Raw genomic sequence first — 25,768 nt, 5'->3', positions numbered from 1 at the left:
GTTTAGAGAAGACAGTTCAAACACAAGAGGTTCGATCTGGCTTAGAAGACATTATACCTATAGTAAGGAGAATCACGATATGCCTTGGGGGTTGAAGTACTAACAGTAGGTTATTCAATTAAAAGTGATACCGTGCGAAACCCATCCAATTTCCATGCTCAGCCCCGCCTTCATGTAAGCAGTTCAGTTTGGAATGACATCATGGCATATCTCCGCAGCGTAGAGAAGAAGAGCGGGATTACCAAGCGCAGCCCGGTCGCCTTACTAGGGTATTGTCAGCAACCAGTGGCTTGGCCCGGTCGCTAAAATTCAACTGGAGCCTATAGATGGGTTTGCGTCGCTTATGAAATTCAGTAATGGCAAGGCTACTTTAGACTCCGAGACATGGATTCTCCGGGATTTGGCAACAGTCGTGAAATAGGTATGGTTTGGAGCATCTCTCAAACCGAGCCTCAGTGCCAAGATTCTTCTTTTTAAAGGCGTCGATGAAGCAGAAACAGAGCCAGTCTCTTCTATTACATTTTTTCCGACCGAAAAATATCTGTTACATTTTGTAAAGCACTCCCGCGTGGTATAGCGAACCACTTGCATGCTCCCGTGTGCTTCGAGTGCGATCCCTGCAGCGCAGATAACCATTGCATCTTTCGGTGCTAGAAACTATTTACATCTATTGTTCTAGCGTCGACAGAAAGCTGCATGACCCTAGTACCAATATACTAATCGGTCGTAGCACGTAGGCCTAGTTATGAAAACGAAGATGGACATTGGTGGCGAGATCGTTAGCGTTGGAAAAGCTCCGATAATTTGCGAGAAGCCTCGAGACTGACGCTCCAAAAAAAGAAAAAAAAAAGGCCAAAATTCAAGAATACGCTTCTGACCAAACGAAGGGTTTTTTGTGTTTAAAATAGTGCTAAGTGCATTCTATATAGTTGATATCGACTTGAGAAGATTTTGTGACATTCTCAGCTGTTGTCTGTTTCTTGGCCAATTGCTCCAGCAAGCCACAGCCAGCGGGTTACAACTCTCATGCTGTGCTATTTGTTATATAGAGTGATACTACATACTACGGAGTATGGTCCTCCAGACACATACGGGCATAGTGGGTAATTAGAGTAGCCGCGGATTTGGACACCTTGAAGGACTCACTTCCTAAGAACCCCACCCCCCCCCCAAGAGCTACTTTGGACTATGTAGCAACAAGACTAACAGGCATACAGGGAAAGGCGGAATTAGTGTCGCCCTTTGTTAAGTTAATTAAATAAGTAACGGTGCAGCAAATGTGGCTCCTTGCTATCCATTGTACAGCCAGGTACTGGCGCTACGGGGCCTAACAGCGGCCAGTACTGGTTGTACACATTCATAATGTAGAGGGCCCAGGTTTAAAAGTAATGCACTGTATACATTTGGTGGCTAGGTGCGAGACTTTCGGAATTTAGTACTCCCGTAAAACAAATACGGCTAATCTAAGTGTGTACTTTAGGGAACAATACCTTAACAGGAGCCTAATTGGACCTTTCATGGCGCGTGGCAAGGACAGTTGACACCTAACTTCTAAGGCCGAAGGAATACTTCTGGCTTGAGGCGGTTTCATACTAAGTCAGACCAGTAGCTAGTCGGCCACCTTTTACTCACAAACTTAGCTATTTTAAAATCTATAATTAATTATAAAAAAAGATTTAAAACTAACCTTTTTAATAAATAGTTTATTTTTTATATAAATTTTTAATAAAAAATAAAAAAAAATTTTTTATTATAATTATTAATTAATAGCTATTTAAAATATCTGTTAGTATATACTACTAATTTTTACATAAATCTTAACAGCTTTAACCACCTGTAAAAATATAAAATATATTAATAAAATTAAAAAATTATTTAATATTTATAATACATGTTACTATATAAAATAATAAAAAGGTTAAAGATTTAAAGTGTTTTATTTATTAGTATATAAATTACTATTCATACTGTTTTTACCATATAAAATTTATATGCAATGGCCGAATAGCTACTGGTCTGACTTATAAACACAGCCAGAACAGGATTATCGCTACTGACTGTAATGGCTCCGCAACTTACTTTCCCTCAACATCAACAATTTGGTGTTTCGCATGCATAGCCATGAAAGACTTGTTAACTAATGGGATAGTCATAACTATCGGTTAAGGCGAGCACACTATACGCAGACAACGAACGAAATACCGATGGGCTAGAACGATGACAGTAATCACGCTGCCTTGGCCGGCGTAGTAGTACTATTCATGCGCTCCTTATCTACGACTTCAACGATATTCCGATGGCTCCACGCGCGGATGTTTGTGAGGTTCTATTGGCACCTAAGCGAGACAGCTGCAGCTGCAGCTGTAGCCGCTGCTGCCGCTGCTGCCGCTGCCTAAGCTTCTGCCTCCACTTCGTAAAATCTGTGTCTAGGTCAGGCATCAACTCTACTTCACCATCATCCCCGCTGTCGCGATTCTATCTACACTAGATATATAGTTTCCATAGAAGTCATGGGAAAACACCGAGAGAAAGTGTTGGGGTTTTTGCGACATCGTCGCGTGTCGACCTCGTCAGTCCCGACTAGGGCGTCGTCTACAGGTAGGTTTTAACCGATAGCGTTACAGCTTCGAAACTCCATCAAATGTCCAGCATGCTAAGTCAAGAGGCGAATTATAGATGGTACGGAAGCTTCATCCGATTTAACAGAGCTACATATTCCCCCTACAAGCTTGCCGGTTAATGAGGTCACGACTGGTCTATCGAGCACCGAGCCGCACTTCACTACGACCGCGGCCCAAGTGGTTCCGGATGCCACTCTTAGCTGTGCCACAGAAACAGATGTTCCGTCTATCATCCTACATATCACCGAACCTTCCGCCGAAGCAAACCCAGGGTCAACAGAACGGCAACTGGCAACTGAATTCACCGAGGAACAGACCCCAGGACTATCCATATCCCAGAGACTCTGGAATGCCGCTTACGATAGCCTTGAGGGGAACAAAGACACCGCGAAGCTTGCCAAATCTTATGCGAAGACCCTCACGAAAATTCTAAAGGCTGAGAAAGATTTTGGTGTATCCGTTTCCGAAGACGACATCTCAACTGAACTGAAAGACCCAATTAAGCGGCAAGAGTACATGAAGAAATTGGTAAATGAAGGCCAGAAGAAGGCCGCCACATCATCGAAGATCTTATCAACAGTGGGCGACGTCGCTCAGTTTATTATTTCAGCTAAGGGAATGATTGATGCGGCGATCCAGAATATACCACAAGCTGCGCTTCCGTGGGCTGGCGTTTGCATGGGGTTACAAGTGAGTAGTCATATTTCGCACTTGCTTATATCAACTAATTTCCGCCTAGATCCTCCTGAATCCAGTAAAGGCAACAAAAGCCAATCTTACGGGTATCGCTCATGTTACTTCGCGAATGAGTTGGTACTGTGCCCTGACTGAACATCTCCTCAACAAGGAAAATATCGCGACTGGAAACCAGTCTTTCGCAGTAGTCATGGAGACACTAGAGAAAGAGATTATCGCGCTTTACAGAGCTCTTATCCTGTATCAGATAACCAGTGCCAACTCCTACTACCGGAACCAAAGTACTGTCTTTCTCCGCGGCCTGGCGAACTTAGATGATTGGGATAGTATCTTTGAGAGTGTTAAGAAAGCTGAAGCTACTGTTGAGCAAATGTCGGTCCAGTATCACAGGGAATACGAGAAGAGCTCGTTGCGCCAACTTGTCAACTCTGGACGAGAAATGGAGACACGACTTGGCGACATTCATCTCGAACTCCAGAAATTCATCGCCCAGCAAAAGGAGGCGCGAATGGATGACAAGGATACAGAATGCCTCCGAGATCTCTTTGTTGCGGACCCCTCGTATGACATGGAGAGGATTGAGAATAAGAAGGATAAATTGCTTGACGACGCGTTCAGGTGGATTCTCGGCACAACACAATTTGCAGCATTTACCAATTGGGCTAATGACGAACCTGACTTGCCTCCGTGTCAGCTGCTGTGGATCAAGGGTCCTGCTGGTACGGGAAAAACAATGCTCTTAATCGGTATAGTCCGCGAACTCATAAATCACTCCGCTGCGCTTGCACCAAATGTCTCGTATTTTTTCTGTCAGGGAACAGACAACGCCCGGAACAGCGCCACGGCTGTATTAAGGTCGCTGATCTGGATGCTGGTTGTTCAGCAACCACATCTCATTTCTCATTTACACGCGAAATACAAATACTCGGGTCATTCTCTTTTCACTGACTCGAACGCATATTTCGCTTTATGTGATGTGTTCGAGGGCATGCTCAAAGACTCTCGCTTATCGCGTGCATATTTGATTATTGATGCTCTTGATGAATGTAGCGAAGATTTAAACAACCTTATGCAGCTCATCTCGACATCCATTTCAGTCTGCAAGAAGGTCAAATGGCTAGTTACTAGCCGCCCCGAGGTAGAGCTCAATAATCCAATACTTGCAGGAGCTCTAGTCGAGCTCGATGCTCAAAGTCTAGAAGATCCCGTTAATGCATATATCAATCACAAGCTTTCTGCCCTTAGAAACAGAAGGGGATACTCCGAGGATATTTTGGCCAAAATTTCGAGCGAGATCCGTCAGCGAGCTGCGAATATTTTCTTATGGGTAGCCCTTGTATTCAAACAACTGGACGGAGTGCATGGGTGGGATGCTATCGAGACGATAGAAGGGATACCCGCTGGCTTATCGGAGTTGTATGATCATATGATGATCAGAATTGAGAAGCTTAGCGATAAGCAATATTGCAAGGATATCTTGGTAGCTTCTTCTCTAGCTTATCGCCCACTCTCTCTTCCTGAACTTTCCGTGCTTGCAGGTTTGCCAACTAAAGTTCACCTGCAGACAATTATCGAGGAATGTGGTTCATTTTTAACAATTAATGGAGGAACAGCCTATTTAATTCACCAGTCAGCGAAGGACTACCTAACCAAGAATTATGACTCGAAGCTTCGGTCAGGTGGGGTTGCCCAAGGGCATACGGACATCTACAAGCGGTCAATCGCGGCTATATCAAAACTGCAGAAAAATATCTATAGCCTTCCAGACTTCGGGTTCAGACCAAAGGATGCACAACCACCTGATCCAGACCCGTTGGCTCCAATGAGATACTCCTGCCTTTTCTGGGCCGACCATCTCTGCGACGCCTCCAAACCTAGGAATGAACTAGAAGATGACGAGGTAGTATGGTCATTTTTGAAGGACCATATCCTCCACTGGCTGGAGAGTCTGTCTCTCCTTGGAAGGCTCCCAGACAGCGTACGTTCAATAAGGAAACTTCTGCAAGAGGTATGTGCTCTAAGGCTATAACTAAATACAAATGCTAAGCGCTACCAGTTACAATCTAGTATAAGTCCTCGGCTTAGTAGATTCCTTAAAGACACAGAGACGTTTATACTTAGTTATGGGTCAATTATAGATCGGGCACCCTTGCAAGCATATGGCTCGGCGCTTGTGTTTAGCCCAAGATTAAGTGAGGTAAAAAAACAGCAATGGAAGGAGAGACTACTATTTATTAAAGATATTCATGGCATAAAAGATCGCGACGTGCATTTACAGACGCTTGAGGGCCATAGCGAGGTGGTAACAGCAGTTGCATTCTCGCCAGACGGCAAGACGCTAGCATCGGCATCAAATGACTGGACAGTACGGCTATGGGATGCCGCAATAGGAACGCTTCAGCAGACGCTTAAGGGCCATAACGGGCCGGTTTTAGCAATTACATTCTCGCCAGACGGCAAAATACTAGCATCAGCATTAATTAACGGAATGGTACAGCTATGGGATGCTGCAACAGGAGCGCTCCAGCTAACACTTAAGGGCCATAGCGACGAGGTTAATGCAATTACATTCTCGCCAGACGGCAAGACGCTAGCATCAGCATCAGATGACGGGACAGTACGGCTATGGGATGCTGTAACAGGAGCGCTCCAGCAGACGCTTGAGGGCCATAGCCAGGCGGTAATAGCAGTTACATTCTCGCCAGACGGCAAGACACTAGCATCAGCATCAAATGACGGGACAGTACGGCTTTGGGATGCCGTAATAAGAGCGCTTCAGCAGACGCTTGAGGGCCATAACGGGCCGGTTTGGGCGATTACATTCTCGCCAGACGGCAAGACGCTAGCATCAGCATCAAATGACGGGACAGTATGGCTATGGGATGCTGTAACAAGAGCGCTCCAGCAGACGCTCGAGGGCCATAGCCAGGCGATTAGAGCAATTGCATTCTCGCCAGATGGCAAGACACTAGCATCGGCATCAGATGACTGGACAGTACGGCTATGGGATATCACAATAGGAGCGCTTCAGCAGACGCTTGAGGGCCATAGCGAGGCGGTAAGAGCAGTTGCATTCTCGCCAGACGGCAAGACGCTAGCATCGGCATCAAATGACTGGACAGTACGGCTATGGGATATCACAATAGGAGCGCTTCAGCAGACGCTCGAGGGCTATAACAGGTGGGGTAGAGTAATTGTATTCTCGCCAGATGGCAAGATATTAGCATCAGCATTAAAAAACGGGACAGTACAGCTATGGGATTCTGCAACAGGAGCGCTCCAGCAGACACTCGAGGGCCATAGCCATTGGGTTTCAGCAATTACGTTCTCACCAGACGGCAAGACGCTAGCATCAGCATCATTTGATAGGACAGTACGGCTATGGGATGCTATAACAGGAGCGCTCCAGCAGGCGCTTAAGGGCTATGAGTGGGTTTCAGCAATTGCATTCTCGCCAGATGGCAAGACGCTAGCATTGGCATTAAGTGACGGGACAGTACGGCTATGGGATGCTATAACAGGAGCGCTCCAGCAGACGCTCGAGGGCCATAAGTGGGTTTCAGCAATTGCATTCTCGCCAGACAGCAAGACGCTAGCATTGGCATTAATTGATGGGACAGTATGGCTATGTGATTCTGCAACAGGAGCGCTTCAGCAGATGCTCGAGGGCCATAGGAGGGTTTCAGCAATTGCATTCTCGCCAGATGGTCAATTTCTTGAAACAAGTTATGGATATATAAGAATTTCCTCCCACTCAGATATACAAACGCCATATAACCCTCAGACAATACTGTGTTTATTACTGACGAGTGGATAACTAAGGATGGAAAGTATTTACTCTGGCTTCCTATAGATTATAGGACCATACATGTAGCTATACATGGTAATATTCTTGCCTTTGGACTTGAGTCAGGAAGAGTGATTTTCTTGCGATTCAATTTCTAAGCTTGCTAAATATATAAAAAATGAAAGTATACTATAAAAGATTAATTATTTAATTCTTTAATAACTATGCCACTTAACGGGGCCTGGGGGCAGCTGTAATTTTATATTATACTAAACTATACTAACTTGCTACTGAATGTCTTATATTCCAGTCTGATACGTTGATAATTACGAGGGTAGTAAGTCTATGCTAGGTAAAGGTGCCATTTTAAGGCCCACTCGGAGGTCACTGTTAGATTACAGCTACTTTAATGTGGTGATGAGTAACCGAAGCTAATACAGGAGCGGCCAGTTTCTCTTAAAGAAGTGATATACATGCACATGAATGCGGGAAAGGACGTGATAATAAGTAGCAACAATAGGGTCGGTCGTGTAGGTATGGTGCCATGTCGCTATGGTAAAGCTTTGTTCTAACTCGTCGGGGTAAACTCGTCATTTGAGTGAGGTGTGCCAGACTTCCCAGAAAAGCTGTGAGGCAACTAAGCTACTAAACCCTCCCCTACTGTATGTATAAATGTACCTTAGTATAGATGGTAAGTATCGCCAGCAGTAGGTCTCTTCGCTCACACAGTACAGTTACTAAGAAGTACCTATGTTAGGACGGAACACCTTGACAAATGCTTGAGGCATTCGACCATTTTAGGCTTTTTAGCAGCTAAAGAAGTATAACCTTGTACCTGAATGTACTTATTGGGGGTTTCAAACATAAAAGTATAAATGCAAAGAGGAAGCTAAGTATTAAATATGCTCAGAACAATAAATGCTCAAATCAATAGGTGATGGGGGAGAAGAGAGAGAGCAATGACGGCAGCAGCGCGGTCCCTCCCGCTGTTAGGCCTCGCGGCGCCAGTACCTGGCTGTACAATGGATAGTAAGGAGCCACTTTTGCGGCACCCGTTACTTATTTATTTAACTTAAAGGGCGACGCTAATTCCGCCTTTCACTGTAGCGAACACCATCTCTGCTTAACGGGATTGTGACATTGCCGCTAGTCCGAAACAATTCCTTCTGCCCTTAGAGCCATGGCACTTGGTTTAGTAGCGAACGGCAGCTAGGCGCAATTTTAGCTGCCATGCAAGCCGTTTGCTCAATCGGGCAATTCTTGGGATTGATCCACTGATCCTTCGCGCCACAAATGCCATCACAGCACTTCGTATGCTGCCTTCGAGTCGAAATGCTAATGCTATTTGGTTGAAGAATACGATTTAGAATGAGCCTGACAAATGTAAAATTAACTATACTACGCATGGAATCATTTTGATTAATCTCCAAGGCTGACTAATTTGAGGGTAGATTCTCCAGATTCTCTTCGACAGCATTTCAAATCCTAGCCATGAAAGATGTGTGTGAATAGAAATTAATAAATACTGGGCACGCACCTGCCATGAACGGAAAGAAATCGCTCAACACACTAATATAATCCACAAAGCACTTCATCTACAACAGAACTTCATCTTAACTCCCTAAAAAATTATTCTTGATCTTTTTAGATTATTTACTATATACAATGGCTGCCACCGATCTTCTTGTCCTTACAGGAGCCACTGGTTTCCTAGGATTCAAAGTCCTGACCATTGCCCTTGCCGCTGGATACAATGTCCGACTTGTAGTCCGATCCATCAACAGGGCCAACAAGGTTCTCAACTCGCCGTCTATCAAGGCTTTGAACCTTCGCGAAGAGAAGCTCTCGTTCGTTGTCGTTAAGGATATGGAAGCTCCAGGTGCTTTCGACGAGGCAGTCAAGGGAGCAACGTATGTGATTCATTGTGCTTCTCCAATCCCCAGCTTTGGCGGCGAAGCCGCTCCTACGCCCGAGCAATATGACGAGTTCTTCGTTCAGGCTGCTCGCCGATCGACCATCGGGCTTCTTGAAAGCAGCCAAAAGGCCGGTACTATTAAGCGCATCGTGATTACCAGCTCTCTTGTCGCTATCACTCCTTTCCATTACTATCTTGGTCAGGGGGACGACAAGACTTTCGACGCCGAGCACCGAATTCCTTTAGACCAAGGCCCCTATGGTTTTGAGTTTCAAGCCTACAGCGCCAGTAAAGCGGCTGCTCTGAATGATTCTGAGACTTGGGTCAAGGAAAAGAAGCCAAGTTTCGACCTGGTCAGCATCGTTCCTGGATGGATCTTTGGTGCTGATGAGCTGGCCACTAAGGTTCAAGACTTTGAGTCCAGCTCTACAAACTCAGTTCTGCTGGGTTTCCTCCGAGGTGGCCAGTCCGATATTCCATCAAACAGCAATGCGGTTCTGGTTGACGACGTTGCTCAGATTCACGTATTGGCTCTCGATCCCAAGGTCCCTGGCAACCAGGCATTCGTGGCTGCAGCAGATGGGGTTAATGGTATGGTGTGGGAACATGGCATCAATGTTCTGAAGGAGAATTATCCGGAGGCAATCGCACAGGGACTCGTCAAGACGACTGGAAAGCAGCCAACCATTACTATTCGCGTTGATGCTAAGAAGACTGAGGAGACTTTTGGTATCAAACTTGCCGGGTTTGATCAGCAAGTTAAGAGTTTGGTGAACCAGTGGATTGAGGTTGCTAAGGCTTGAGGAGTGTAACTAAACTAAACCATTCTAGAGTTTGCGTAAACTTGAATATCAATACTTTGCAATAGTCTTCTCCAATTACACCTAAGTTTTTCACACTGCGTCTTGTAACACATCTCTATTTACGTATGAAAAGGCCTAGTAAGAGTACGTAGGTGACATGGCTTCTATTCCATAGCTAATCCTTCAAGAGGTTAATTGCGGATCATAAATATATATGGCTCGGCAGAATCCACAATTGACTTAATTGATTGCTAAAGTATAAAATGACATCTAACACTTTTTTTTCTCCATTGGCCATGCAAATGTGCAACAGAGCGCCCACGCCATATCTGATAGATCATCCCATCTCTCATATAAATAGAACGGTTGGCAAAGAGTCCGATCCCCAACAATCCTAGTTCATACACTATCTCTTTGGAGAGATTACTAATTGCATATTAATCTGCAATAGGCTGATTGGTATCTTTTCCACAAGAACACATTGGCTGAATGCATCTTCACTGACATTTTCAGAGATTTGATAGGTATCCTCTTACCCGGGACTGCTGCATTAGATGGCGATATGGCTATAGCGCAATATTGTCTATTTAGGTGTATAAAGGTTCCCCTTGTTATGTGCATGCTAACTGGACTTTACGTAATGTTTTAGGGTCCATTTGAATGTTCGAATTCATGTGATAGTCAATCCTGACTATTACTTAAATTAGGCTAGTGTTTTAACTAGAAAGCATTGTTGCTATGTAAGGCTCAATCGGAATTCTACAAAAGGAAAGGATCGCTTGACATGGATGAAGGACAATAATATTTGTATATAACTATCGGAGAATTATTGTTTGGGTTTATTAAGCATCAAGACAATAGTAAATGCTAAAACAAGCATAGGCAGGCGTTGATCTCCAGAGCTGTCTGTCATTATCCCTGAAGCAAGCAAACTGTCGCTGTTGGTTATTGCCAGTTCCTGCATACTGGCCGAAGCCGAAGCTTCCAGCTTGAATGTGGGTCGTGAAGGTGTTCCCAGTTGCGAAGCTAGCGGTATAAGAGTTACCCTCCCAGGTAACTAAACTTGCTGGGTTGGTAGCAAAGGCTATGTTTTGGGAAAATGGTGCCGAATTTGACTGCGAGTCATCTGGGTAGTAGGCGATGACACTAGTAGAAGCCGAGAAAACATCAGGGCCACAATTAGCGAGATGCACGCCTCTATAGATAAACAGCGCTATTAGCCACATAACAAGTTATTTACTATTAGTCAAAACATACTCGCCAGCTATAGCACTGGGAACAACAAGAGCGAGTGCCGCTAGGAGAACAGCACTGGGTTGGAACATTATAGAGGATTGATGAAGAGGATTAAGATGGAGTCGCTCCGTATTGAAGTTATGGAAGCGGTATTCGGATAGCCTTTATATAACTTGCTGTGCTCCCTAGTGCAGCTGTAACTATTCCTATATTTAGAACCTCGTGAACGAGAGCGATATTACAGAGTCTCGTCGAGCGGATACGCCTAGTCCTCTTTTCGTGCATAAGTTTCATGACTTTTGCGCACACCGCAACAGACAAAACAAAATTGGCTCTTATGGAGGAGAGCGATGGCTCCATGAAGCGGGAAGCTAAAATAGCGGCAGGCACATCCGCCAATTGTTTATGAGCGTGAGACAAGCGAAAATATGACACGTAAATCCACCAATTACGAATGATCGTATGCGTCTTCATTCCGCGTCTTGCAGGCGTTCAAAAAGACATAATATGCAGTAAATTAAGACCAATATTTTTTTTTTTTTTTTGGCATGTTTGGGACAATTGTCAAAGAACACCATAATATGAGAGATCCATGCGACATCTCTACTACGCTAATGCTTCTCGTAATAAAACAAATTGTTCACATTTAGTGGATGATAGATATATTGATGTCTCGTTTATGCTTCGTATAAGTTGTGAGTGTTGTATATTCTTGGCTATTCTAACCAGTTGCTGTAGTTTCTTCTTGGATACATACAACTTTAGATCGTTGAAGATTCATCATGCCAAAAGTGAGTGTTTATCGCAACCAATAAAAGGTCAACATACCGCTATTACATCTAGGTGTATAAGTTTAGTGTAAAGAAGACCATAACACAGCCTCCATCGCATCAGCGGTAATGCAGGTTTAGAACTTTTAATAAACTGGCTGCGTCTTCTTGCCAGGTAGTTGCAGCCTCGTCTTTGAGCTAGTCTCTTATCCAACGCTTGTTGATTTTTGATTACTTAGCACTTTAGTGGGGGCTTTTGTTAGGCAGTAGTAGAATAATACCCGCTTCTTGGTCTCGACTAGTGTGAATGAACAGTCATGCCGCCTAATCTCCTTAACGCCGGTATGTCCTTGTTAAATGGAATCCACTCCAGGCATTGGCACCAAATCATGTTGCGACTGCCTACTGCATCTCAATGTTCATGCTTCACTGTCTCTGATTATCTGGATTTTTAACCAGTGGCCGAATCATGTCTTTTTGAACTAAGTGCAATGGTCTTCCCAAGCCCTGGCTGCCAAACCTGCCGAAAACGCAGAGTCAAGGTAATTGATTAATGAGCTGAAATCATTTCCTCTTTTCCACCATGTAAAAACTAATTATTGGTAATTATGACACAAACTACAGTGTGACTGTATGAGACCTCTGTGTCGAAGATGTAGGATCGGCAATAGGAGATGCACTTGGGACTCGGACGAGCAGACAGGTTTGCATTTTAGAAGTGAAAACGTATTTGCTATGGGCCGTCAGCGACGTCCATCCAAATCAAGTAGTAACCCAGCTGCAGTGCGTACTGGCTCAGGCTCAGGTTCAAGTTTCTCACCAGCAGAAACCGACAGGAAAATTCAGCCAGCGCTGTCGCTGCCACTGGAGATGCACGCACTCTATTATTACGCAGATAGCGTTTCTATGGAAAGACACATACTAGGGGATGCTTGCTATGATTACAGTTCACACGTGCTACATCACTGGGAGTTAGCAGCGCCGACCTCCTGTCTTCGTCTTGCGCTGACGGCTTATTCGCATGCCGTAATCGGGCGAAATAGAGGCGTGAGACAAGCCTTTAGCGTTGCCGAAAGAGTATATGCAAAGGCTGTGGAGGAGATCCGGATGACCATGATGAGGTTATCAGGTGATATAATTTATCAAGTGATGCTGGCCATGATGCTGATGGGCAGCTATGAGAATGTCATGTATTTCTCGAGAGAATCTACAAAGTCGTTACCTCGTGACGCTGTCGGCTCCCGTTTCTGGAACAACATCTGCCATGAAAAAGGCGCAGCCAGCCTTCTCAGTGTACGTCGCGAGAGAGGCTTTGCAGCAAGTACAGAGCTGGATAGGGCGATTCGACAGAAATGCGTAAGTAGACCTGCCAATTAACGCCATGGATTGTAGTCTGCGTGCTCTATGCTGACATGCGGTCCATAAAGCTTCGTATCGTCATCCTTCGAGGAGCAGCTTTGCCAACCTGGCTAGAAGATGGCTGCAGCTGGGGCGAAGAGGGACCTGAGTTGGAACTGGACTCGCTCATGGTCCGTGCCTTGATCTTGAGGAATAAGTCAATGCCTTCCCTGAGAGATATGGATGCAACAGAACCAGAAGTCATTGATAGAGTTAAGTCAATTGCTATGGAATCATATACTCTGGATTATGATCTCGCTTTGTGGGCTCTAGGACTTCCACAAAACTGGAATTTCCACGTCAGCTGGACACACTTACAGCCGAGCTCGAGCGTGACTGATGCTTGTGTGGATATCCCCTCGCATAGTTACCCATCCGTTGGCCATGCGTCAATATGGAATCGATACCGCGCTCTTCGGTTGATCGCAAATAGCATTCAGAAACGGGCTCTCTGCGCACTCCAGTTCCTTTTTGACGACGCTTTTCTCGATATGGATACGCAGAGGTGCCAGAATAACATTAATAATCTTGCTGTGGACCTTTGCTGTGGTGCAGAGTTTTCGGTCACTCGCCAAAACACTCCTAGAGGTGCTAAGGCTGCCATGTTACTTGATATGCCTCACCCAAGCGTAGCTGCATTGCTAGCATGGCCCTTAACTGTAGCCGTGAGCGTTGATGCTGTTCAGCCTCTAGAGAAGACACGGCTGAAGGGCGTCTTGAAGGCCGTTGCTCGCTCGTTGGGACACACGCAGCTTGAATCCGTCAGTGATAAAGGGGAGTACAATATCTGACCTTTACTCTAAGTAATGGAGATGGCGGAAGTATCGGGTTTAAGCTGAAGATGTGTGCCGTTATCTTAACTCTGTGTGCTCGTAAGTATCCATGTAGGAAATAAACAGGTTATAGTTTTTTAATATTTCCACACAAGGCTGGTGAAGTGCCACGATTCGATGTTTGGGTTCAGCCCAGGTGCAGGGTATCTTCACGGTCTTGCAGGGTATTAGCACAACCTTCTCGATTCCTCTGCGAATTCACTAGGCTTGCCCTTGTATGAGAGCTAAACCCATTTTTGATAAACGCGCGAGGTCCCCATATTTTTGTGTTTGTCAGCTCGCCTGTTGGCAGCAACAGTTGAGTGAAGAAATACTGCCATGAGCGAAATCAAGGAGGACTGGAAGCGATGATGGACTACGGCCGGCTAACTCTATTGTTGAATTAGTTTTCTGCGTGGTACAAATTGAAAACATTTGTGGCGGAGTTATCGGATGCTAAAATCTCTAAATTTGAGGACATACTTGAGCAGAATGTGTATATAAGGGCTAGACCAAACGACTATTGCTAAGGCTTTTATATGAACAAAAGCCGTATTCCTTTACAGCTAGAGTTTGTTGTGAAGTCACCACCCTGTTGAAAGTATATACCCTTAAAAAAATCTCAGTTGTTCGAACACCTAGACTCGGTGGTATCGATTCGTACGCGCAGAACCAATGGCTCCCTCGCTACCTCCAGCACTCCAGAAGAGCCTTGACGACAGTCAGGTCGAGTACGTGAGACTCGGCAGATCAGGTCTCCGTGTCTCTGTGCCTATTCTCGGTGCCATGTCTTTTGGCTCATCTCAATGGCTGCCGTGGGTGCTCGACGAAGATGACTCTATCGAGATGCTCAAGGCTGCCTATGATCGAGGTTTAAACACATGGGATACTGCAGATATGTACTCGAATGGCATCAGCGAGGAAATTATCGGAAAGGCACTGAAGCAGCACAATATTCCACGCGAGAGAGTCGTCATCCTGACGAAATGCTTCATCGCCGTACCTGATCAACCAGACATTTTTGCTGGTCCATGGCAACGAGAGATGTCGCAGATGAAGGATTATGTCAATCGATCAGGCATGGAATTATCCAATATTTTAGCTCAATAATGGGTGATCGGTCTAGATTACATGAAACTAACTGTATTTTGGAGTAGGTCTCTCCCGAACTGCCATATTCAAGGCTGTCGATGCATCCCTTCAACGCCTCGGAACCGATTACATCGATCTCTTCATGGTGCACCGATTCGACCCCTCTACTCCAATCGAAGAGACGATGCGTGCTTTACACGATCTAGTTGCGTCCGGTAAAATTAGATACATTGGCGCCTCCTCGATGTGGGCAACGCAATTTGCGCGCATGCAGTCCGTGGCTGAGCAGAACGGTTGGACCAAGTTTATCAGCATGCAAAACTACTATAATTTATGTTACCGCGAAGAAGAGCGAGAGATGAACCGGTACTGCAATGAAACAGGCGTGGGAATCATGCCATGGTCGCCCAATTTCGGTGGTAAGTTGGCGAGACCACTTGGAGACGCGGCGTCCACGAGAGCACAAGCGCCTTCACCAACCGGCAACAGCCTTACTAAGGCAGATGAGGATATTATCCGTCGAGTAGAGGAATTGGCTGTGAAGAAAGATTGGAAGATGAGTCAGGTCTCTCTCTCCTGGCTTTGCAGCAAGGGTGCGGTGCCAATTGTCGGCTTGAACTCGCTGCTGAGGCTTGAGGAAGCTTGCGACCTACGCGGGAAGGAGTTGACAGCAGACGAAATTAAGTTCTTGGAAGAGCCATACGTACCCAAGAATGTTGTTGGCCATATATGATGGCGCAAGACAACAAGAGGTGGCATATCAAGTGTTAGGGTGCTTGAACCATTCCTCTGTTGCTATTACCGAAGTTTGGGTGTATTTGTTAGAGGCTGATATAAAACGAGGAGGAAAGGAAGATTTAGCAGTAGAGCATGGTCGATAGAATCCTTAAATCAACTCTGTCTCAATACAGATATATGAATGTGAATAAATTTAATCTATTCTGTGTTTTCATAACCTAAATCATCATTAATTTGATAAATTCAGTTATAAGCTGGATCTGTTTTAAAACAAGCACATGTGACGATAGATTGGGAAAATTCGGGATCCCACCAAGTTCTTTATTGAGGATCAGGATCTGCTTTTTTAGAGTCCCGGAGATCCATTTTCAGAACCAATATCTCAGGCATATACCTGTTGTCTATAATAGATCACATTACTGTACTATTTTTTTTTTTTTTTTCCTTTTTTTCTAGAGTGCTAATCCAATAATGTCTTTCTCCTTACTCAACAATCTTGCTCAACAAGTTGGCTGGAATTCTTGACGCCAAAAAGGCAAGCACATAAAAATATTTTATGGTTCAACAATAGGAAAAGCGACACAGATTTTGATCTCAAGTTCAGCGTCATGAAAACTCGAAATGCTGTGGTTGTTTGCTCCTTGACTTGATTGCCCTACTGGCAATAGAGGCAAGGTATATAAGGATGATAACTCCAGCAACGACGGAGTATGCAATAATGAAGCCTTTTGACTGGTTGGCAAGCTGCAGACCCAAACCGCCATTGATGGTGCCAATAATCAACAGGGTGCGACCATACCAGATGTGGACGTAGCTAATAGCGCCGCGAGACTGGTTCTTAACATAGTAACCGTGGTGAAGCCATCCAAAGATAGGCTGGAGGGCAAGAAGGACTACGATAATGGTGCCCATTCGAGTGTGGGTCTGGTCAAAAAACTAGAGAGTCAGACGGTTAGCTACATGGAGTATTCATGTAGACTGAGGTCCTCACTTACAATATCGAGACGTTTAGCGGCGGTAACACCGAGGCCAAATCCTGCCCACATGCCCAAGAAAGCGATCATTTGCCAAGCAGCGTGAAGGTACCACTTTCCTATTAGCAGCATGATAACAGCACCAACGGGGTAGAGGCAGATGAATACAATGGACATTATGATTCCGTGGGCGCAACCGAGGGTCTGGGTTGAGGAGTCGCTAGATCCGATAACGGTGACAGCGCCAGGGGTGCCACCGGAGTTGGAGCTCGAAGCAGTTCCCACGAAAGGGTTAGAGTCGGAGCTGATGCTAGCAGTAGACATGTTGACGCTGAACTGGCTCGTATCGTCATGCTGTATGAGCACTGCCGAAGGGCTCGTCTCATCTAGCGCCGAACCGGACTTCCAAGCCGCAATCCAGTCCGTCGAGCCCGCCAAATCAATATCTGTGCAGCCGCCGCACCTGACATTGGCAACCATATTGCCGTCCACTACTCCAGAGCCGCTCAAGAGCGTGACATCGTTTCTCGGCTTGTAGATTGGCATAACATGGTTCGCGCCGGGTCGCGTGCTCAGCGTGACGTTTCCCTTGCCATCCTGGTACATGATGAACATTTTGGAGTCGGGCATGGAGCTGCCGATGCCGAGGCCGACCCATTGCTCAGAGGTGGGAGCTTTGAGCTGGAAGTAAACATTGCCAGAGCCGGCCTTTGCGGAGGCGTCTGGTACGCCCCATTGGAAGCAGACGTTTGTTGTGGCGCAGAATGAAGCAGTGGCGGCTAAGGCTGTGACGGCATCTGGAGGCTTTGTTAGCAGACTAGCCCGCGAAAGGCCCAGCGTTGAAAACTCACTCAATGCAACGGCAGTAGCCGCGGTTATATCTTTTGACGGTTTCATATTGAAAGAAGTTTACGTGAACTCGAAGTTACAAATGGAGGTGGGTGATATGAGACGTAAAGAGGGAGATAATCTCGACTTATAAGACAACCCACGGAGTATGTGACCGGAGACGTCCAAACCTCCATTGTATAGAATAAATACTGGAAATCCTTTCTATTCGGCATGCAAAAATCCCCAGCGGCAGTAGTTGTTACGCACCACTAACCACACCTCGCCATAGCACCGATGGCAGCTATCATACAGGTCACAAATAGCAGCAGTTATCTCGGGGCAAATATCAGGCATAACGATCAGTAAAAAAGGGCCTATTTACAACAGAGACCTATGAGTCTATATATAGTTCTCTATGCTCGGTTCCGGAGCCGTCTTTCCGAGCCGGAAATATAGCGGCCTCGCTGGGGATGAATCCAGCCACTAGAGAGTGTTTCATCGTGGTTGGTTGCGAGGAAGCTAAACTCTGGCGAGTATCTGACACAGGCCACAAAATTCTGCTCGTAACGATATACCAAAACAAGATGAAATCTCATGCAGCTTAAGTTGGAAATAGTACAAGGGGGCTTGGAGAGTACAATACGGTGCAGCCTTCAATGGACACCTTTCAAATCATGCTGTCGGGACGCCCAAGTACAAAGTCCATTATAAGGCAACGCTTATTAGCGCGACTCGTAATGCGGTCAAACGAGCCAATACAGTGCTGGATAAGCTGGATAGCGTTGCTAAATGTTGCTGGTGAGAGAACTTATTGAAAGTCAGAGCCTGTATTTACCTATGCCTTCTTTGGTATAGGATAGTTACTACTTTTCCATTTACTACCAAGAGAGGAAATCACACTTTGAAGATTAAAGTATACTAAATGCGCAAAGCTAATATTACATGAATACCAGACGACCAGAATATATAGACTGGCATTTTCATAGCATTCGGGCACGGTAGTCATCTTGCATTTTGATCCAAGAGATTCACACTGTGCCGCGATCTATAAAAGATACAATTCACCAGGCCGCTTCAACTCTTATTCTATTAATATTCAATAATGAGGCGCCATAGATTGCTTTTTGACTGTGATTAGTGAAATTATGGGTCTATATAAGCAGAACTAATACCGCACGCTTAAAGAATAGGTAGGTCCGAAAGTTACTAGAAGGCTTACAAAGCGGCAGACACCTACCAAAACTCAATAGCAATACTAAACCATTTAGCCGTAGCAACTGTAACCTTTTGTTGTACGGTGTTCAGATATATTCTCCGCTTCTGAAGGTTCACTTTAGCAGCTGCCGCTAACCAGTTCACCAGCCATCAAACTCCAGGCTATAAAATACGGGTTCTGCCACGAGGCTGGCAATTGTGGCGCCGGGAGAAACGGCCATGGACTCGGAGGAACGATACAGCCGTTCCATATGTATATGTCCCGTAATACCTACTCACAGTATTGCACACCAATGACATCAAGAGAACATGGCTATGCAGTTGTCAATTATGGTGCCCGTCGTGAGAACTGCTTTGGCAACAAAGTCAATCTACCCGCATAAGCACAACCGCCCGCCTTGCATCGGCAGTCCTCCTTGCTGGTACTCTGTAGTAATGAGACGGCACAATTGCATGCCGTTGTCTGCCTCACATCCTCTATAGTGAGATTAGAGAAGGGAGTACCGTTCATCAGTTTGCCGCTATTAGACTTGTTACTAAACCAATATATTGTCGCGGAACGACGTCGGATCGACTTTTTGTCCGCAATTCGCGGGCTAATGATAGCACACCAATGCATCCATTGAAGCGCTGTTAGATGCTGCACCAAAGAACCAATGGAAAGTCAAAATGGTGTCAGTGGCTACGGAGCTTACGGTATTTCGTGTCAGTCGCTATCGCTGCGCAGAGTCCCCATTTCTGAGAAATTCGACGAATTATACGAGCTGGAAAGCATGGTGGGATTCAGTGTATCACGATCTGAAATTCTGACCAGGCTATCAAGCCATCAGCTTCATGGGTAAACGCTAATCGCGACAGCTACAGCGTCGTACGCCACAAAGCTACTACGTATGTAATGATCGGTGCATCATAAACCTGTGGCGTCGGAGAATACAAATGTTAGCTATCAGACTGGGCAATGGCCTCTTGGCCCGGAATACAAGGCTTCATCATCGATATATAAATTGCTGGAGACTGCCACACATCCCTTGACAGAGCAATCAACCCATCAAAAGTAGGCATACTTTATTTTGAATCATCTGCCATGCACTGCACAAGCCTCAACCTCGCCATCTTGGCCGTGCTTGCCGCCGTACCGGCATCTGCTGCTGTCTTCAGAGTCGAAGTTGGCCAGAGCGGACTTAGATATACCCCTGATACCATCAAAGCCAATAAGGGAGACATTGTCGACTTTCATTTCGATGCGATGCACAGTGTTGTTGCTGGCAACTTCAATAAGCCTTGTACTCCCGCCACCAGTGGAGGATTCTATTCCGGCACGATGCCAATGGGTGATGAGGTCAGCCAACATCGGAGCTCTTGCTCTTACACCCTAATCGGTTTACTCTTTCTCATACCGAAGCCGAGACGCATACCGTTTTATTAGCTAACTAAGATTACCTCACTAGACGTTTTTCTCGATTACTATTAACAACACCGATCCTATATTCTTCTATTGCGCTGTCGATTCACATTGCCAGGGTGGCATGGTAGGTGTCATCAACCAGGGCTCTGACACACTCGACTCGTTTAGGACCGCTGCTTCAAACACGGACAACAGTGTTAGCCCAAATGCTCCATTTGGCGGCACTCTAAGCTCCAAAGCCGTTACGAGCGGGACAGGAAGCTCTTCGGCGCCTGCTTCCACTGGGTCAAATTCTGCTTCCACTGAAGCAACTGCTACTTCTACTGAAGCGACTTCCGTGTCTACTGCAGCTTCGAAAACGACTGCCTCGGGATCTTCAAGTTCGCCGACTAGTTCGAGTGCTAGTAGATATCTAAGCGGTTCGATCGCCGGGGTGGTTTGCCTTGCCTTGGGTATGGCTGGTATGTTAGCGTTGTAAATGAGGAAATCCTGATCAATGATCAGGAATCCAGTTGGCGGTGCTAGACGCAGATATCAGTTCTCCGTGTAATGGCAGCATGTAATGGTTGGTAGAGCTGTATGCTTTGTATATTAGGATGCAAATGTCTGGTAGTCGAACGAGCCAACGTGGGAATATAATGCGACGAGAATTCGAGAACTTGATGATGCGGAAGAGGACTGGAGCATGGACAACACGTCCATTCTGAACTTTCCAAGTGTATTTGGTGATGGTACGCTTTGCAAAGGATCGGACTAAGAATTCGTAGTAGCGTAAGGGTAGGGTTAAAGCATCGGCATTTTACAATGGATTTGTAGTTTCGAGTTCCAGCGAAGATATTTTAATCGCATGTTGCATGATAGCTTGCCCAAATTGGGTTGCAGTGCAAAAGAGCAGACGAACATGTGAATATAACATATAAGAATACCACGCGTTGCATCAAGAGCAATGATTCTTTTTATCATTTCCCGAGTACGTATGTAGGGCTAGCGGGCTATGTCTAGAGAGTAACAACTTTGAGACGACGAGAACACGAATATATAGAAGTGGAGAACGACGCCGAATATTCCGTTCATTTTCTGGATCGCCTTCTTTCGCCACAGCTTGCAGCTGCGCAAGGTACGTTATTCCACCTTATATTTACGCACGGTGGCGGCTTTGCCGTCAGTATTGGTGTGTATTGCCTCTAATACTGCTGACATAAGTTGATCTGAACTTTGCTGGATGCCAGACCCCTGACAAGGAGTGCATCACAAGGGCAACCTCTTAGGGACTAGAATCAGCAATAAAACTGAAGAAGTTAAGTCCGGGCTCGCATGAACCTTTCTGCTAGACTCCTATGAATAGTTGTATCCTTTTAATGTTTAATGATGCTTCGTCTCCATTCAAGACGGATATGATAACATTAGTCTCCTAGGCGTGTGGGTTTATTTGTCATTTTTTTTCTTCCGTTCTTTATGGCGCATGTTTACCACTTGCATCAATATCCTTTCACAGACTATATACGTGAGACCTCCCTATTTTTTAAATATAAAATGAAGAAACCACTTTTATGCGTAAATTAGGTCTATATAGGGACTATATAGGGAGTTGAGAGCGCATGGGGCGCCACGGATACCGTAATACTCCAGAACTTGACATTGGGAATTTTTGCTCATGTGCTAAAGTAATTACACTGCTGTAACTTAGCTATACGGTGTATTTACTCTGGATGTCGCTATATATACTGAACATGTAGCGCTTCCTCTCACATACGACCATAGGTAGTGGAAAATTCGGGGTCCCGTCTGCTCCCCCATAGACAAGCCATTAACCGGCAGATTAGTAGTTGAGTGGGTGACCATCAGCGAACACCGGCTGTTGTATGTTTTTCTCATTTTTTTTGCCATGTTCTACTTACAAGATGGATATATATGTTGTGGTTGTGGCGGGCGTCCATCGGGATTACATTGGTGTGTTGATTACCTATTGAGAACTTCATCTCCATTTGGCCCCACGCGAAATGTATTTATTAAGCAGGTGGTATTAGCGACGTAAAAGGGCGAATGATTTATGTATAATGCCTATTAAAGCCAATCACGGTGACTGTCTTTGTAATTACTCACAATAATGCGCTACTAGACATAGGTCGGAAGTAGTGGTAGGAGAAAAAACGAAGCTGGTCACATTAATAATGCGAGTATTCTATGCACGAATAGAGTTGTCATGAGTAAAGGCAGATATGAAAGACCAATGCCACCCAAATTGTCAAAATGTTTCTCTACGTTGGTTCCCATAACAGGTGATTTGTTTTTTTGAGCTATATTCTATGTCAGATAGCAACAGATCTCTCTTGATCCTTAACTGTCGGTCTTGATATTGTAATTTTCTGTTTTTTAATCTACAAGTAATCCTCTCTATCTACTTTATAACCCTACACTCACGTTTATTATATACAGGGGCGAAATCCCACTCAGTTAGTACAAAAAATACTTGTGTCATTCTAAAGCTACAAATAACGTTTATTCTGGCCTTGGCAAATAAAGAGGTATGGCGCATTATGGCCGAAGCGGTCGTGGTATTTTTGATAACCTTTGTGACTGAACGTTTCTGATGACATGAGGTGGAACAGCTTGGGCCCGGGAGGGCGGCCGAGAATGAGGCTGAGAAGGTCCAGAATCCAATTCCAAGGGAGCCCTGTTGCTTGTGACCATGTGAGGTTGTCTACCTTGACTAGGAGTAGTGCTGCGTCGTCTCTCAGAAGGGAGCACGAGGCTCGGCTCTGGGTTACAGCAAGTCCTCCTGTACCCCAAGCTCCGTTCATTATCTTTAGTAGCTAGCTCACGTACTGGTGTACTCTTGGCTTTGAGAGGAGGGCGCTGGCTTGGAATAGGAGTAGCGCTTCGCAGCCCTTTGGTAGGGTGAACAGGGATTGGTGCTGAGAGTTGAGCACGTTGATGTCCCAAGACAACATCATTGTTCCTAGCGACTCGGTCATATGCTGGTGTATTCTCAAACACAGGCGAGGGTTGTCGATCTCGGCTATGACGGGCAATACGCTGCCTCTCATCAGGATTGATTGCGCTTGGCTCTGCATAGTAAGCCCCATATTTGTATCCGAAGAAACCATCCTCTTCAGTTCCAGGATTGTATGCTGGCGGATTCATAGCGTAGTTTGTCACCGGCTCGCTAACCCTTCTTATATTGCGATCCTGACCCATATTTGGTTGAGATTTCGGCGATTGTGGAGGCGACCATGGGTAGTCTCTTACCCCATTGCCTGAAGCTTCATATCTGTTGCTCGGATATTTAGTAGATACATGCAGACTTGGAGGCGCTTGCGCTTTGTGGACAGATTCATTATAGCCGTAATTATGAGGCTGTTCAGGAATCGCAGTCCTGTACTCGTTTTGAAAAGGTGATGGCGATCGGGGAGGATATGCAGGAGGCCTCGGCAAACCTTGGGGTGCATGAGGAATAGTACCGTCATTGGCATAGCTTTGGCTCCGCTCGTGATTGTAGACTTTGTAATCTGGTTGGAAAGGTGAGGGAGTTCGAGGAGGATATGGCGCTGTGTTGAAATTCCAACCAATATTGCCGTAGTGGTGACTTTGCTGAGAAGCATAGCCCTTATATTCTTCTCGAAATGGCGCAGAACCTTTAGATGGGGTATCGCCCCAACTTTTACTCCTCTCAGGTGGTGATGCAGGTGTATAGTGGCTGCTTTCACCTTCAAAACTGCGGCCATGGTCTCTATGGCTATTTTCGCCGCCAGTAACATAGCCTTGAGTTCCATTTTCTCTCCCTTGGGGAGCCATCATTTCGCTGAGACCCATGCAGATACGCCTCACTGCATCCTCCACATTCCCGTGTTGGAGCATCGTTGCTAAAGACGATGGTGCTCCCCGTAGCCATGTTTCAACTGATTCCGGTTGGGAAATCTTATCAGAGTTTGTTTGTGCTGACACCTCAGTCGGAGCGGCCTGTGCTGATGTGTCGGTAGCATGTATCTGCGTTGGCATCTCGGAGGGACCAGCATCTCTCGACTTCACGTCAGGGCTGGTGTCTCTCGATTTGGACACTTCAGGCAACGACGTCTGTGGGAGCTCTACATCGGCTTTGTCTTTTTGAGAAGCCATTACTGCTATAAAACATTAATGAAGGATCCGGTGAATCGTAGACTGCGTATATCATTGCGCACCTGATGGATCATAGACGTCCTTCTTTTCACCTCGCCAGAATGATAAGTATCTCTTTGCACCCTCCATGATGCCAGGTGATATCGTTACTGGTAAAAGGTATTAGCTCGATACAATCCCACAACAGATGGGACTTGGACTTACGTTGCACTCGTTGAAGTTTATCAACCTCACTGGAGGGCAGCACCTTTAGTAATGCCTTTGCACACGCTGCGGCTGTTGCGGCTGCGTAATCCTGCCATTTATCGTTTTTATGCGAATCTGCATAATCGCAAATGCCTCGGATAACAACGCAAGGGAAGTCGTTCATTAGTCCCGCGGCTTCCATTTCAATGCAAAGGATGTTGTCGTTGAATTGCTTGTAGAGCTTATCGCGAAGAATTGCGTCCTTGATCACCTGGTTGCCAGACGCAATCAAGCCGCAATGAATCATCATTTCATCTTCTCTTGGGCTTCTTTGGACCACCCTTTCTTTATCACAAAGGCGACAATCGTCTCCCTCCTTATGGCTATAACTTGACTCGTACAAGACGTCCTGGAGAGAGTCAGGCCTGAGGAAGCTTTTTGGGATGTTGGGTATGCTCTCTAGGCTTTTTAGATAGCTGAGCATATTAGTTCGTGTTGTAATTTGGTCGGCTTCGAACTTCGTTAGTGCTGTGAGTAAGGCCGTTGGTGGAGGAGCCAGAGACCCTGTTCGTACGAACTGGCCATTGGCCTCTGCCTTTCCCATATCCCACTGGATGACGCCCGGCTCTGTACCGCTGGGGCAGCTGATGACAACATCTCCAAGCCGAGTCTTTTGCGGAATGCCTCCACCTATTCCTACCATTAGGCCGACTCGTATGTTGGGGAAAGTTGATACCATCCGGGTTGCAACTGTTGCTGCGCTGTGAATGCCAACTCTGCCCTTGGGCAGGCCAGCAATGACAACTTTATGTTTGCCGATACTTCCGAGCGTGTATGCATTATGGTCGCCTGATGGGTTGGGAAGATCTTCATGTCTCTCTTCCAGCATAAATATCGCAGCTGACTGCTCCTTTGGTAATGCACAGACCCATCCAATGGTGTAGTCTTCATGGGTATATGGCATATGCAAGTCATCCATTGTGGCTGATGTCTGCGCTCAATGACAACAGCTCTTGTTAGAAGAAAGTCTTGAACTCACGTAGCACAACCGACTTTCATGCAGGTTCTGGCTTCTTTATAAGTGTTACTTGGCGGATCATGCATGCGGTCTATAAAGTGACGCAGATGTTGAGATATGACGATGGAAAGAGCCGCGCTGCACAAAGTCACAAG

General features: G+C 45.7%; 7 protein-coding genes across 7 annotated transcripts; 4 read left to right on the top strand and 3 right to left on the bottom strand.

Moving 5' to 3' along the window:
* Nucleotides 1-2,075: 2,075 nt before the first annotated feature.
* On the top strand, nucleotides 2,076-7,155 carry TrAFT101_011403 (uncharacterized protein). The gene is made up of 4 exons (XM_024902886.2): nucleotides 2,076-2,598; nucleotides 2,677-3,311; nucleotides 3,361-5,325; nucleotides 5,374-7,155. Exons 1-4 carry the CDS (start codon nucleotides 2,511-2,513, stop codon nucleotides 7,132-7,134), a joined length of 4,449 nt encoding a protein of 1,482 aa, XP_024754998.2. The 5' UTR covers nucleotides 2,076-2,510; the 3' UTR covers nucleotides 7,135-7,155.
* A 1,433-nt stretch (nucleotides 7,156-8,588) lies between these two features.
* TrAFT101_011402 (uncharacterized protein) lies at nucleotides 8,589-9,899 on the top strand. The gene has a single exon (XM_024909115.2). The coding sequence runs from the start codon at nucleotides 8,770-8,772 to the stop codon at nucleotides 9,820-9,822; it is 1,053 nt and encodes a 350-aa protein (XP_024754997.1). The 5' UTR covers nucleotides 8,589-8,769; the 3' UTR covers nucleotides 9,823-9,899.
* Nucleotides 9,900-10,664: 765 nt separating this feature from the next.
* On the bottom strand, nucleotides 10,665-11,147 carry TrAFT101_011401 (uncharacterized protein; the record flags this gene model as incomplete). Its single annotated transcript, XM_024901478.1, has 2 exons — nucleotides 10,665-11,019; nucleotides 11,080-11,147. 2 exons carry the CDS (start codon nucleotides 11,145-11,147, stop codon nucleotides 10,665-10,667), a joined length of 423 nt encoding a protein of 140 aa, XP_024754996.1.
* A 1,839-nt stretch (nucleotides 11,148-12,986) lies between these two features.
* TrAFT101_011400 (uncharacterized protein) lies at nucleotides 12,987-14,170 on the top strand (the record flags this gene model as incomplete). The annotated part of the gene is made up of 2 exons (XM_024911114.2): nucleotides 12,987-13,184; nucleotides 13,256-14,170. 2 exons carry the CDS (start codon nucleotides 12,987-12,989, stop codon nucleotides 14,015-14,017), a joined length of 960 nt encoding a protein of 319 aa, XP_024754995.2. The 3' UTR covers nucleotides 14,018-14,170.
* Nucleotides 14,171-15,890: 1,720 nt separating this feature from the next.
* On the bottom strand, nucleotides 15,891-17,739 carry TrAFT101_011399 (uncharacterized protein; the record flags this gene model as incomplete). Its single annotated transcript, XM_024898610.2, has 4 exons — nucleotides 15,891-15,925; nucleotides 16,528-16,804; nucleotides 16,864-17,639; nucleotides 17,694-17,739. The coding sequence occupies 4 exons, from the start codon at nucleotides 17,737-17,739 to the stop codon at nucleotides 15,891-15,893; spliced, it is 1,134 nt and encodes a 377-aa protein (XP_024754993.2).
* Nucleotides 17,740-19,972: 2,233 nt separating this feature from the next.
* Nucleotides 19,973-20,771, top strand: TrAFT101_011398 (uncharacterized protein; the record flags this gene model as incomplete). The annotated part of the gene is made up of 2 exons (XM_024904665.2): nucleotides 19,973-20,227; nucleotides 20,337-20,771. 2 exons carry the CDS (start codon nucleotides 19,973-19,975, stop codon nucleotides 20,769-20,771), a joined length of 690 nt encoding a protein of 229 aa, XP_024754992.2.
* A 1,885-nt stretch (nucleotides 20,772-22,656) lies between these two features.
* Nucleotides 22,657-25,659, bottom strand: TrAFT101_011397 (uncharacterized protein). Its single transcript, XM_024909114.2, has 3 exons — nucleotides 24,614-25,659; nucleotides 24,472-24,558; nucleotides 22,657-24,411 (listed from the first exon to the last, which is right to left on the bottom strand). The coding sequence occupies exons 1-3, from the start codon at nucleotides 25,572-25,574 to the stop codon at nucleotides 22,829-22,831; spliced, it is 2,631 nt and encodes an 876-aa protein (XP_024754990.1). The 5' UTR covers nucleotides 25,575-25,659; the 3' UTR covers nucleotides 22,657-22,828.
* Nucleotides 25,660-25,768: the final 109 nt, after the last annotated feature.

The sequence above is a fragment of the Trichoderma asperellum genome, chromosome 7 (genome assembly GCF_020647865.1).
Source record: "Trichoderma asperellum chromosome 7, complete sequence".
Taxonomy (NCBI): Eukaryota; Fungi; Ascomycota; class Sordariomycetes; order Hypocreales; family Hypocreaceae; genus Trichoderma; species Trichoderma asperellum.
This window is presented reverse-complemented; position numbering and strand designations above follow the sequence as displayed.

Bases quoted from the DNA above. Each gene is read 5' to 3' on its own strand.
- TrAFT101_011403 (XM_024902886.2), top strand. From the start codon at position 2,511: ATGGGAAAACACCGAGAGAAAGTGTTGGGGTTTTTGCGACATCGTCGC. The intron at 3,312-3,360 runs GTGAGTAGTCAT...ATTTCCGCCTAG, and splicing joins GCGTTTGCATGGGGTTACAA to ATCCTCCTGAATCCAGTAAA. The intron at 5,326-5,373 runs GTATGTGCTCTA...AAGCGCTACCAG, and splicing joins TAAGGAAACTTCTGCAAGAG to TTACAATCTAGTATAAGTCC.
- TrAFT101_011402 (XM_024909115.2), top strand. From the start codon at position 8,770: ATGGCTGCCACCGATCTTCTTGTCCTTACAGGAGCCACTGGTTTCCTA.
- TrAFT101_011397 (XM_024909114.2), bottom strand. From the start codon at position 25,574: ATGGATGACTTGCATATGCCATATACCCATGAAGACTACACCATTGGA. The intron at 24,559-24,613 runs GTAAGTCCAAGT...ACCTTTTACCAG, and splicing joins TAAACTTCAACGAGTGCAAC to TAACGATATCACCTGGCATC. The intron at 24,412-24,471 runs GTGCGCAATGAT...GTTTTATAGCAG, and splicing joins GGACGTCTATGATCCATCAG to TAATGGCTTCTCAAAAAGAC.